At 34.7% G+C, this 13,140-nt stretch overlaps 1 protein-coding gene across 6 annotated transcripts in view; it reads right to left on the minus strand.

The window, feature by feature from the left end:
• The window catches only part of CEP170 (centrosomal protein 170), an 87,261-nt gene that overhangs the window by 45,392 nt on the left and 28,729 nt on the right, over positions 1-13,140 (minus strand). For 5 of the 6 annotated variants that reach the window (XM_030447425.1, XM_030447424.1, XM_030447423.1 and 2 more), the window contains exons 1-4: positions 11,052-11,104; positions 10,782-10,944; positions 8,395-8,529; positions 1,680-2,153 (exon numbers count right to left, since the gene is read on the minus strand). In XM_030447425.1, coding sequence (XP_030303285.1) covers positions 1,680-2,153; positions 8,395-8,529; positions 10,782-10,944; positions 11,052-11,078 — 799 coding nt within the window. In that variant the 5' untranslated portion in view covers positions 11,079-11,104. Of the gene's footprint in view, positions 1-1,679; positions 2,154-8,394; positions 8,530-10,781; positions 10,945-11,051; positions 11,111-11,690; positions 11,770-13,140 lie in introns of those variants that run through there. The other variant, XM_030447426.1, reaches the window with a different exon arrangement.

Genomic DNA, 13,140 nt, shown 5'->3' on the forward strand with positions numbered 1-13,140 from the left:
CACTTACACAGTGAGAATACCCAGCTACTATTCAGGTTAAATAGCAATCACATATTGGCAAACCTTACTTATCACACTAACAGCACTGAATACACAGCTGAAATCACAATTTACATTCCCATCTGCTGGAATGTAACTTATTTGTGCCTAATAATTTGTACCTAAGAAAATATTGTGATGGTTCACATATTGCCAAGGAATAACAATAAATATCAATATCACATTTAAGTCATATAACTTTAGCAGCGTGACTTCAGTACAGGATACTATAAGAAAAAGCTGAGGAAAAAAAATTATTCTTTTAAAAATTAAACTTTCAAAATTGCTATGTACATTCTCTACCTTTCTGATTTGAAAAAGTACAAGTGATGACTGAGACTTCAAAGAGATCACAGATGGTTACGAAATTCAGAAATTTATTATGGCCAAAGGCACCCAATAACTTACACCTCCCAAAGATGAAATTTCATCAAACTCCAAGGAGTTTCTGCTAGGAAAAAGCTAGGACCTCATAAGAAAAGCCCTTTCTATTTAACATAGGAACAAGCCTAATATTTTAAAGAATGTTTGTCAATTCAAAACAGTAGCATGAAGATTAAAGAATGCACTTTGAAATAGTCTAGAAGAAATACTATGTTACTATCTCAATGCTAGCACATTGATATATTTCTGTTTTCAAAATTTTAATTTTAGATTAAATTGGAAGAGTCAGCCTTAAAAAGTGAATTTTTGATCAGGAAGATAAAGTACATTGTACCTTATCTTAGCTAGTTTAAGAGCTAGATATGATAATGTTGCAGAATCAAGAAAAATGGGAATTGTGGAGTTAATGTGCTGAAATTAAAAACAGAGATAAGAGACTTGAAAAAGTTATTCACAAGTTTCAATTCTGAAAATTTTAATGGCCCTGCAATCCTCACCTGAACATCAAAACATACGAAGATCAAAACTACTTTTTTCTTTATTCTGCTAGTGGCATCCAAAAAAAAAACTACACTTGACACACTTAACATTTGATTTCATTTTATTTGAACTGTCACTCTGTGCAGTAAATGAACATGTATAAGAACCTGGAACTCCATTCAACAAGTGGCATTCTTATAAATACCATATACTGTAAGCTTAGTAAAAAATAGAAGTTCTTAATCTATTTCAGATTTCCAACTCAAACCTCATGCAAGATCAATTTAAGCAGAATAACTATAAAGTGCATTATTTGTCATAAATTATTTTCTTAGAGCACATGAATATTCACAGAACATATGCTACTGGAAGAGCTGCTAAGGCATAATTAAGGCATAATTTGAACCCCAGAGCTTTGATTTGAAAAAGCAATTCACCTTTTAAAGTACTGCATGGGAAGAAGTGAAATATATAAAATTTAATTAAGGTTTTGTTTTTTTTCCTTTTCAAGATCAATGTTTTAAATACCTGATATTTCCAGCAGTAATAGACTATCTGCAAGTATCTACTTATTGAGAGATGATCTAGGATTTGATTTTCTGTCCTCTGTTTAAGACTTAATACTGCAATAAAATTTGCCAGAGCAGATCCTTGTGCACATGTGGAACATCTGTAATTTCAAACAAACTCCACAATGGCTCAGGGATCCACTCACTGGATGCTGGTGAAGAATTGTTGCTTTCAGAAATATGGATAGCTGGAATCATTCACTTTACCTTTCAGTCTCTTCAAGTACACTGGAACATCACTCTTAATACTTTTGGAATCCTCCTCCGTTGGCTCCCATATCATTCTAGGAGGATTGTTCTGTGCTAGCCAGTCTGCTACTTTGCTCTCTGCAGCCATCATCACTGTTTGAAGTCCAGGCAGATCCTGACCACTGGAGGAAGGCTTTTTTGATTTGTGACGTTGTTCCGATGTGAATTTTGTAACATGATCCTTGATTGTTACTTTTCCAGGAGTGTTGTCATCAAATTCAATGGTAAAGGAAGCATGCCCTGCACCTGCTGCATGGGAGCCTTGGGTGTCTTTTGTTGGAATTTCATGAATAGTGCTCTCTGCTACCTGTGAAGGTGGCTGGAATTCTTTTGTAGGAATTTCAAAATAACTTGGCTCCCTACAGAAAGGATAAAGTTCTTCATTTGCAGCTGCAGATTGCTCTTCAGGTTGCTTGGCATCTGTGCTGCATCCTATTAAGAAAAATAAGAAATAGATTTCTCAGCACTTGGGAACTTCAGGTTCTTCAAGAAGCTTCTGAACTCCTGTAAAGGCCACTTAAGTAATTTCTGGAATGAACAGTAAGATCGTGGGGAAGATTGAGGAATATAGTTCTGGAAGAATAATTCTAGAATTAGATAGGAAAAGTATTACTGCAAAGACAGCATGAACTTTGGCTGCAAGGAATGTACTTATATTTGTAAAAGGAAATGTGCATTTCCAAAGTTTTCAGATGATGTAAAGGTCAGATGTGTTATTAGCACAAGGAATACAGATAAATCACATTAGAGAAACAGTTGAGGTTATTATTCAAATTGGGGAACCATCAAATCAAGGTGCCCCCAAATTGAGTGCTAGCAATCTGGCTTTTATCTGCTGCAGTATATAACTTGGTTTGGTAAAATTCATTGTAAACACAATTCACACATTAATGCAAGATAAACATTAATTCTGGCTTCAGAAGTTTAATACTGCTTAAGCACTGGCAAGTGTTTTAGAATTCAAATACTTTGTTTCTATAAAAGATACAACCAAGACATTGACCTAAATCCTACTGTCATGTGTTCTTATTCCACTTGTTTCCATAATGTGTAGATGAAAAGAATAAGTAGCAATAGCTGTAGGCATGCAGAATGTTGCTAAGCCATGTTCTAACTGGGTAAAAATGTCAAATGTGGAAAAGGTGTGGGACAATAATTCAAAGTCCCACAGAATGAAGGTTAAAGCTCTTTGTGGTTGCAGCAAAGCTACCAATATGCCTTTAAGAAAACAAACTTCTGGTTTCACTTCATGAGCTGGTAAGCTAGACAAAATATCTGGCATGGAGATGTGCTAGAAGCAACAGACACTTAAGATGTTACCAGCAAGGGCAAGTTAAGTTCCAGCAAAAGAATTGGAAATAGTTCCTGTGTGATTTATGATGAACCACATTAAGATGTTTAAGAAATCATTTTAGGCTGCCAAGTAAAGGAATATAAGAATGCAAACAGTATATTATTGGTGCTAAAAGGAGCTACCCTGTATCTGCTGAGACAGTTAACATTTGTATATGAAATTATTTTGCAATAAGGTAGCAACAGAAAGATTTATACTGGAGTCAGGAGTTTAGGGTGTAAAGGATGCAGGACAGCATAATGTACCTATGCTGTTCTTCAGAAAAACATGCGTTAGAAAAAGAACTAAGGGACAGCTGGAAATGTTAAAAAAGAATGATGTGATGGAGTCATAACAAAAATAGCACACATTCTTCATTATTGCCATGCTTGGTTACCAACTGGGTAAAATAACTGACGTAGATAATACTGCTGCTGTAATTTATTTTATCTAAAAGCCAGGATCCTTGCAGTATGGAACACTGTCATTGAGCAGGAGAGTGATCTAGCAAAGAATCAGTTTATCTGTAACTTTATTTTTTCTCCATGGTTCTATTCAGAGCTTCAAGCCTACAATTTCACCCAATCCTGTGACCATTAATTAAGCAAGATATAGCTCTTCCTGTGTGACCTACTGGAGGTGATCCTACCCTGGCAGGGGGGTTGGATTCCACCTTTCAAGGTCCCTTCAAACCCCTAACATTCTGTGATTCTGTGATACAGTGTTCAATGTTTCTTCAAAAGGTACTGGCTAATACAGAATGTTTTGAGAAATATTCTCATTTTGGACCAGCAAAAGCAATTTACTGGCCACACAACATCCAGTATTTTTCAGATCAAACAGAAAAACTCAGATATAATATAATGAAAAAAAATTGAAGTACAAGTTAACACATTAGCATTGATTAGAATAAGAAACTGAAAACAATGAGGAAACAAAAATTTAACATATCCTGATCTGAACCACCCCTGAGGATCTTTTTAACCAGATGCTACATGCAAGCCCTTACAGCTTTATAAATATTATGGAGTGATCTATCAAAAAGATATATATACCTATAAAAAAATCATGCTATAAAAAGTCATCTGTCAAGATGAAGAAAACTATGTATCAGCTTAAATACATATAGTTTACAAGAAAGCCCTCAAGCAAATACTGAAGACATGGTGGTCATCACAGCTCTCTAATTTTTAAACAGAAAAAGCACGATATCTATACAGTAAAAAAGGCAACTGTGTGGAACTGAAAGTGTATTTTGGGAAAACAATCAGACACATGGCTTGTGAACTGCAACTTTTTCAGGTATTGAAGAGATTTCTGAACTGGAAAGAGGAGAAATGGGTAGAAAAAGAACCAGGGAATCAGTAAAGAATTAGCTATCATTCTACATAGGTCTAGAGCTCCAAAAGGCAACTGTGCAACAGTTTCTACAGGGCAAGCAAAGCAGCAGTAGCTATAGCTGATACACAAGTGTAATGAGACTATTAATAAAAGAATGAGCCTAGGAGAGGCTAAGAGGGGAAACTACATAATATTTAGTTAGGAAATCACAGGCTTAAACAAAGATTCAGAGTTTGTTTACTAGAAAAATCTCAGAGATCATAATCAGAAAAGTAACATTTACTCTGTGACATTAGCAGAACTTAGACTTTCTAGAACTTCTTGGGTTTTAAAGCTTTATTTCTTAAGTTACACAAGTAGATTCTTAAAATTTTACTTGCCATTCTACTTGCTATTCAACACAATCAATCAGATGTGCAAGAGACTGCCTGTGAATATAAATACATTATCACCTCCAAAAAAACTTTGCACTGACTTCAGAAATTTCAGAAAGGTGGTGGTGTTTTGGTTTTTTTTAACAGCCTTAAAAAAAAATACTGACAAAACTCGCAAAAAAACCCTAACTGGAATTTACAAAGCACTTAAAAATCCTTTTTAAAAATGTCTGTAAACCTGAAGAAAAGCTTTTCTTGTAGAAAGTGCAAGAAGCAGTCAAAATATATTAACATAATATGCCAAAATATTTTATATGGTAGTTTTATATTTGGTACTGTGAGATGATATATTTAATGTGAAGAACATGAAGTTAGAGCACTGAATGCTTTATAGAATTTCTTTTTCTCCTTTCCCCTTCCCTCCAGAATACCACTTGTCATAATCTGTAACAAAATTGCTGTCTCTAAATAAAGACATAAAATGCTACTGGTCAGAAATCTCCACCTCTCATAATAAACTATTTAACTGTATGGTTTAGAGGTGACAAAGTGGGAAAAAGGGCAAAGCTAACCTTAAGTATATTGCTGTGATGTCTCTAAAAAGTTCTGCAAGCTCTCCATGACACTGTGCACATTTGCTGTTAAAGCCTTACAAAGCCAGCTTTACACATGCAGCACCTGCATGTATCCCAGGCCAAAACTCAGCAAAATTCTATAACAAACTTCTAGGAACTTTAAAGTTAATGATAGTGCTTAAACATGTGTGTGTAATCTCCTAAACACACTGATTACACTGGAATTTCCAGAACAATCCAATGCTTTACCTTAAAATGACACTGTTTCTTAAGTGTAAGGAACATTTCACCTGATATATTGTTTCACAATGCTGGAATTAAATGAACTTCATGCCAAGTGCAAAATACCACTTCAGCTGCTTAAAGCCTGTTTAAGACTGACTTCTATATTTTATTAAATTTCTGGTAGAGGCTAAAATGATGTAAAATTCTACAACTACTACTGATACTGGCAGAGAATGCAGTCATTTGTTTTCTCTGGAAGTGGGAATGTAACACATGGCAATAATAAAAATTACACACAAGGTAAACTTGCCATTGACATGTAAGTTTAAGAGCTGCAGCATAAAGTCACATCATAGGTGTATATGCAATTGCTCAATTTAATACTGACTAATAGATCTACAGATTATTAGAGCACCATGCATGTCTGAATTAAGGTTAAGGGTTTTTCCTCTTCTTAACTTTTTCAGGCTATTCTGCTCTGTTTGCAAAAAATTTCCATCAGTGAGTTCCTGTTGTGTTGTGATAGACAGACAGTAACATTGAAATAATCTCATTAACTTGAGACTGTAAAGAATAATTGTCTCTAGTTGGTTTAGCAGAAACAAATCTCCCATTTCAATCTCTCATTAAGCCTTACCCCATCTGTTATAATTCAGGCCTTATTTTCTATTCAGTGAATAATAATATATCAAAGCATGAAAGCATGAAGCAGAATCTTTTAAGATTAATTTTTTATAATGATACCAGACCTTATTGATTTGAGTTTCTGAACAAAATGTTTAAGAACTTGCATAAGTGAATTCACTGGTACTGTGCTTACTGTTTGCCATTTGACATTAGGAAGCATGTTCCAAATCAGTGTTTTAAATACTTAATATAATTTAGTCCATGCAAAAAAGAAACAGCTGCACCAATCCTGCAAATCTTTATAGAGGTTCATTTATATTTTAAAAATATCCAAACATGACAGTCTTGACAAGTTTCCAATTTCCTTTTATGAAAATATTTCTTCATATTGACTGCCAATCATCATCTATGTTATAAAACTGAGATGCATAAAGAAAATACATACTACCAACTTAATGTTTTCATGAAGTATAACTGCAGGCCAAAGTGACCCCCAAAGCTTATGTTTTGATTTTATAATTGGATGAAAACACACAAGACATTTTTTGCACACTTCTATACATAGTGTTCAGAGATTGAAGCAATGTGTCCATAGAGTCCAATGTTTCTGCCTTCTCAGGTTGCCACCACTACTAAAAAAATTCTACAACAGTCAAAAACCAGATTAGTAAAACATACAACTAATGTTTACTCAGAGATTAAGTGATCAAGATAAATAAATCACTTTTATATACAAGGGATTTTAGTTCCACATCCTCCCAAATTAAATTTTTTTGAAAAAATGTCAGGTTTTGTTTTTTTCTTCCTATAACATTTCACATAAGCTTTTGTTTAGTATACACTTATTCAAACTGAGGAGTATTCTTGCAGATTTATTACCCTTTCAGTTTGAGTAAATAAAAACAATTCCTACACTAAACTTAGATTAATTCTATTTGTACAACATAACTGCATGATTAAACATCAAAAACATAGACAAAAGGGATTTCAAACATACTGCACATTTTAAAAAGAGAAATGTTGTATTTGTCAAGAAGGCTCCAGGCCCAAATTATATATATATATAATATATATACACATATATATACACACACACATATGAAAACCAAACAAAATCAGTGTAGAGAGTATTAGCTCATTTTCTCCATTCATCATTTAACTTTTGATGACTTTACTAAGGAAAAGCATATCAAAAATATGCCCATTGATGGAGTTCTGTCTAGAACAAACTTAGTTTTGCCTATACTGAAACAGATTGCACCTCCTTGATTAATATCAGAGAAAGCTGGAATCTTAGTTTTCTTTGAACTCAGGATCAGACACAGATACACTGATCATTTTCTGAAAAAACTCTTGGTAAAATAAATACAAGAGCATGTAAACCATTTGATGCAATATTGCTTCTGAAAAAGCAGCTTGAAGTTATGAACAATAACAAAAAATATCTATGCTAATAAATAGAATTTGGAATCTTGTGTCACAACTTGTTAATGACATGGTAGCAAAGCCAGGATATAACTTTTTAATAATCCTGTATTTAATGAGGGCAAATAACATGCATGTTTTAAAAATAAAGTTGGATGGATGCAGTACAGTACATTGAAGAAGTCACTTTTGTTATATTAGCTTGCTACAGAATAAAAAAACAGTTTTGGCAATACAATTGTGTATAAATAAGCTAATTAGAAAAAAAAATCTGTATTATGAGGAAATAAACACTACCAGTTTAACCTTATACTGTGCAAAACTTCACTGCAAGAGCTATGAAATGCAGCAGCATTACTGAATTACAGAAGAGAATCTTAGCATAGATCACTTTACAGCACCATTTATTTTCAGAACTTATTTTGATAAAATTTCCCTATGTTATCTGCAATTTTGAGAATATAAAATGACAGATACAGATTAAACTGATTAGACTAAGCTAAGATTCAGCTAACATTATTTGCTATATTTACTGATCATAGATTGTACTATATAGTAGAAAACTGATGCATTACACATTAAATTGTTCTCTGGAAATGCATAGTTTCTGGCAGAATAAATTTGTTTAAACTAACTTAATTTTAATAGGCTTTGATCTATGCAAACTATCCCTGAACCCTCCAATTATAAATATATGTTCAGTTCAATATGTAATGATATATATTGTTTTACTAGAGAGCACAAACCCCAGAAAAACAGGACAACAGACTTACCTGAAGCCCCTGTCTCATGATTTTTTTCTTCATTCTTGCTATCTGGCTTGCAACCACTTTTTTCATCAGCTTCATCATCACCCCACCAGGCTGGCTGTCCATACAAAGGGGTCCCACGAGGCATGGCAGAAAGATCTATAAAAACAGCCCAAAGCAGAGGAAATTACTTCTGTTTAGCTGGGATATTTAGGTGAAAGTAACAGGAAGAGTCATTTGTTTGAATCGTTTGTCCTGGAAGCTGAAGTGGTTGCATGCATTTGCTGACACACAAAACAGACTTGGAGGCTGGATAACTGATCTGGGTTCTAAATATAAAAGCTTACTAATGACCTAATCAAAACTGGCACAAACGTTTATGCAAAGGCAGCTGACATCTCTTACTGTTACCCCAATATATCTGTAAACATTATTTTCTGCTTTCAGTTTAAAGCCATCAGCATAGCAGCACATTCCTTAAAGCTGTTAATTGCTATTTCTGTGAGAAGACTCTCACTTTTACCCACACTGACCTTTCAGTGAAATCTGAACTCACTGCATGAAAAACTGATCAAATTTTGCAATGTTGCCAAGGTTCCAAATTGTTGGCAGCTACTATGGAGTGCTGAAAGTTACCTTGTGTAAAATAAAATTCTACTGAGCATAACTTTTTTTTGTTATTAAAGGCAAAAGTTAAATTACAGTGCAATTGAAAATGCTTTTCCTTATGAAGGATGTATACACATCATTAAGCAAGAAAAAACACACTAATATATCGAGGATTCCTACCTTGATGATAAATTGACTGGATTAGTTTTGACCTGATCTCTTGTAAGAATACTTCAACCTACTGCAATTTAGCTATTCTAGGATCATACTTATATTCCAAAGATACTTTAAACAGTCTTTATATAAAATAACATGACTTGTTCAAATCCAGCCAAGTAGCCTATCTTGCATTTCAACATCTTATTCAATGTTTTACTCACTGCCATTCCAAACATGATATATAATGCCACAGCCATTCCAGAAGTTTCAATATGAAGATGGTATTATTCTTTCAAACAGCATTGCACTTTAGTCACTACTGAATTGTTTTTAAAAACTTGATGGATGATGCAATTGTAAACAGTTATGCATAAATACAGCAAAAGTGAGAGAATCAATCCCCAAAAGGCTTCTGAGAGTTGCACTCAAATACAAATCCCTATCCTTAACTTCGACTTCTATGTTTGGAAGAGTAAGGAGAAAAATGGAATATGAGGATACAAAAAAAAAAAAATCCAGTGTTTTGCTTCATGAAAATGTAAAAGGACCTGAATACTGATAAGCCATATTGAATAGGAATACTGAAGTACTGGCTAAGCTAATTATGTATCCTTAATAGGCTAGATCAGCCTAATGGATTAAGTAGTTGCCCCACAGAATCCTATATGTGGGGAAGAGAATTCTGAAGTGAGACTTCCAGAAGAATGGATTAGACTGAAGTAAAACTGTACAGCCTTGACCTAAGGAGTCAAACATAATCAGTTCTGTATTAAGGAAACAACAATACCAGATTCCCTTTCTCATTCTTGTGGTTACCTCCTGTAGTAACAGGTAACACAAGAAGTTATTGTACGATGAAAAATAAATTTTAGCAAGGTTCACACTGAGGAAGACACCCACAGCAGAGTGACCATGACACATTACATAAATACGGAAGGCGACACCAGAAAGACCAAAGCTACAGTTTCTACAAATTTTTAAACCACGATAGAACGCTTTGGTTCTACCTTGATCCATCAAACAATGAATGCTACTATGTCTAGAACAAACACACAAACCCCTCATCTATTTAAGAAGGAAAAAAAAAATGGAAAAAGAGCACATTTGACAACGGTGGTGGTAAAAGTACAAATTGTTCCTGTATAAATATTTTCAGTTAAACACAAAATGGAATCACAGAATATTTTAGGTTGGAAGAGACCTCCAAAACCATCCAGTCCAACCTTTGACCAACATCATAACCTAACAATTAAACCATGCCCCTAAGGACCAGGTACAACCACCTTTTAAATACCTCCAGGGATGGTGACTACACCTCTGTTCTGGGCCATTCCAGTGCCTGACAGCGCTCTCAGTGAAAAAATGTTTCCTAACATCCAGCCTGAACCTCCCCTGGTGCAGCTTCCATCCATTTCCTCTGGTCATACCACAGCTCACTAAGGAGAAGAGGCTTTTTCCCTCCTCGCTCCAACCTCCCTTGAGGTAGCTTAAGAGAGCAATAAGGTCTCCTCTCAGCCTCCTCCAGACTAAACAACCTCCTACCCTTCCCTGCCCCCTATATAATTCCACAAACACCCTAACAAAGCAAATAAAGAATCTTTCCAATTTTATGTGCTTCTGCAACAACAAAAAAAGAAACTTACCCATTGATTTCTCTTCAGATTTCAGTGCTTCTGTAGTTTTGTGATGCAGTTCAGCTGTGGTATCTGTTACCTTGGACTCCAAGCTTTTGGAGACAGTTTGCTTTGACCCTTCTGCCTCTGAAGATTTTTGGGATAATTGGAGTTGGCTTGTGAATTTTTCATGCTACATGACATTAAATAAAGACAAAAAATACCGTCAGAGAGTGAAAAATCCCTCTTACCAGTAACGACAGAATGACAGAACACCACCTAGGAACTGCACATTGTTACCTTAAGTGCTTCTTCAGGGACTCTCATTTCTCCCCTGACAACAGTAAAAAGATTAGTATGTAGGAAATGCTAAGGAAAATACTGGAATGATTTCTCAATTCACAAATAGATTTTACAGAGAAACAACAGCTATGCAGACTATTCTGCCACTGAAATGGTGACACCCATTCTACACAGATGTCAGGACTAGCATGTACAGTCAGACTCAAAGCAAATGCACAGTACAGTTATTTACTACTTGTAGGAAGAACTTTGAGTAGATACCTTAATGTTGCAACAATACAAGTGTTCTCTATTTTTTGTTCTTTTTATGTTGCTAAGTAGTTACATGTAATCTCTTCTAACTGCATACAATCTCATATGATACAATATTTGTATATTTGCCTCCAAGAAAAGTCAAGTCTCTTAGCAAAACAGAAGATACCCATTAGGTTTTAAATAGTAATAGGAAGTTGAATTTTCCTGTGGTGAGAAACAATGAAATGTCCATTCTTAACAACATACAATATTATAAAACCTGCAATTTTTTCTAATATAGGAAGTCACTTCTCAAAGAATGAGAACCCTTCATTTAACACAACCATACTTTTAGCAAGAAAAGTGTGTCCGGGAACTGTACAATTTTTATGACAAGGATATCATATCCAAATCTCAATTTATCTTCTAACTTCAGAGTGATGTATGTCTGCTCTGGAATCCTCACATCATTCACAAATGTCTACAGAAAAAAGTGAAGACAGAAAGAGATGATGTTAGAGTCTAAAACAATGACAAATCAGCAATAGTTTTTTGTTGTTGTTGGTTTTGGTTTTTTTTTTACAAACTAATTTTGAAGTTTTCAGCACCACAATTTTTCTACTGGTTATTCATTGGGAAATTTCTATTTCAAAAGAAATGCTAACACCAGTCACCAACCAAGGCTGCTGACATCGCATTGACCTTGAAAACTTTCTTGCAAGTTTAATCTTGTTAGCAATATTTACTGAATTTGTTGATTCAAATTAGCACCTCCACTTATTTTTCTTGTAGTTTTCTTTTTCAATTGCAGTTAGATGTCAGAATTCATTTATCATCACATTGATACAGCATTCAACACTGATTCTGAGGTAGCTTATAATTTCTAAACATTGACAAAGGACTTAGGGGAAAAATGGATCAACTTAGTGCGTCCCAATAACTCCAAACAGCACTGGTAAAGAATTCAATATATTGCAACTCTTGAAAGAGTGGGTATAAAAACATTTGCAAGCAGAAATAACATCATTATACCAGCTAGCAGCAAAGCAGAGCAAATTCTAAAAAATTAATGATACATTCTGAAAATTCAGTTACTGTACAGTAAGTGATCCTCTCTCCTTGAAATTACTATTGAAAACATCATTGAAAAATCAGACGACCTTCCAGTGATCTAAGGGAAAGATTTAGAGACCTTAAAGTTTGCCCAATTTCACCAGCCAGATGAGCTGGCTGTTAGAGGCAATACAGATTACCCATCACTCCTATTTCAAGATCTGGTTTGCAAAAACATGACAGTATAAATTTCAAGACAACACCCAAGATAAATACAATGTCTAATTACAGATGCAGCATGGAGGAAGAATAATACATGCTCAAGTCAAAATGGTCCTGAGGGATGTGATTTGGAATAGATGGAAAATAATTTAATCTCTGTGAGAAAAATACTATATGAAACTAAAGAGGTCTTGAAGTTAAGATTACTCAAGTTCTGAAGAAAATACCAGAAAGTCACCTACATAAAATCTGAAAGAGACATAAGAAGCAGGAAAAAGAAATTTATTCATTCATTGGAACTGATCTGCATTTTCAAAGACTGACTTACAGTGTGAGGATGGTGGACCATCAGTGTGTTAAGCAAAATGCCCAGAGGTTGAAAACATCAGCAAGAAGTGAATTTGCACATGCTGACCTCAGATATCAGTAACCAAGGATGCTGAGATACTCAGGCAGAAGAGAGGGTCAGAAGTGAGTGTTTTTCTCACAACCTGTTCTTTTGCCATTGGAGGCCATGCTTAAACTTTCAGATAAAGACTTTTCCCAGAGCCTGCACCTCCCAGCTCTCAAATTGACC

This window comes from Calypte anna, chromosome 3 (genome assembly GCF_003957555.1).
Source record: "Calypte anna isolate BGI_N300 chromosome 3, bCalAnn1_v1.p, whole genome shotgun sequence".
Lineage (NCBI taxonomy): Eukaryota > Metazoa > Chordata > Aves > Apodiformes > Trochilidae > Calypte > Calypte anna.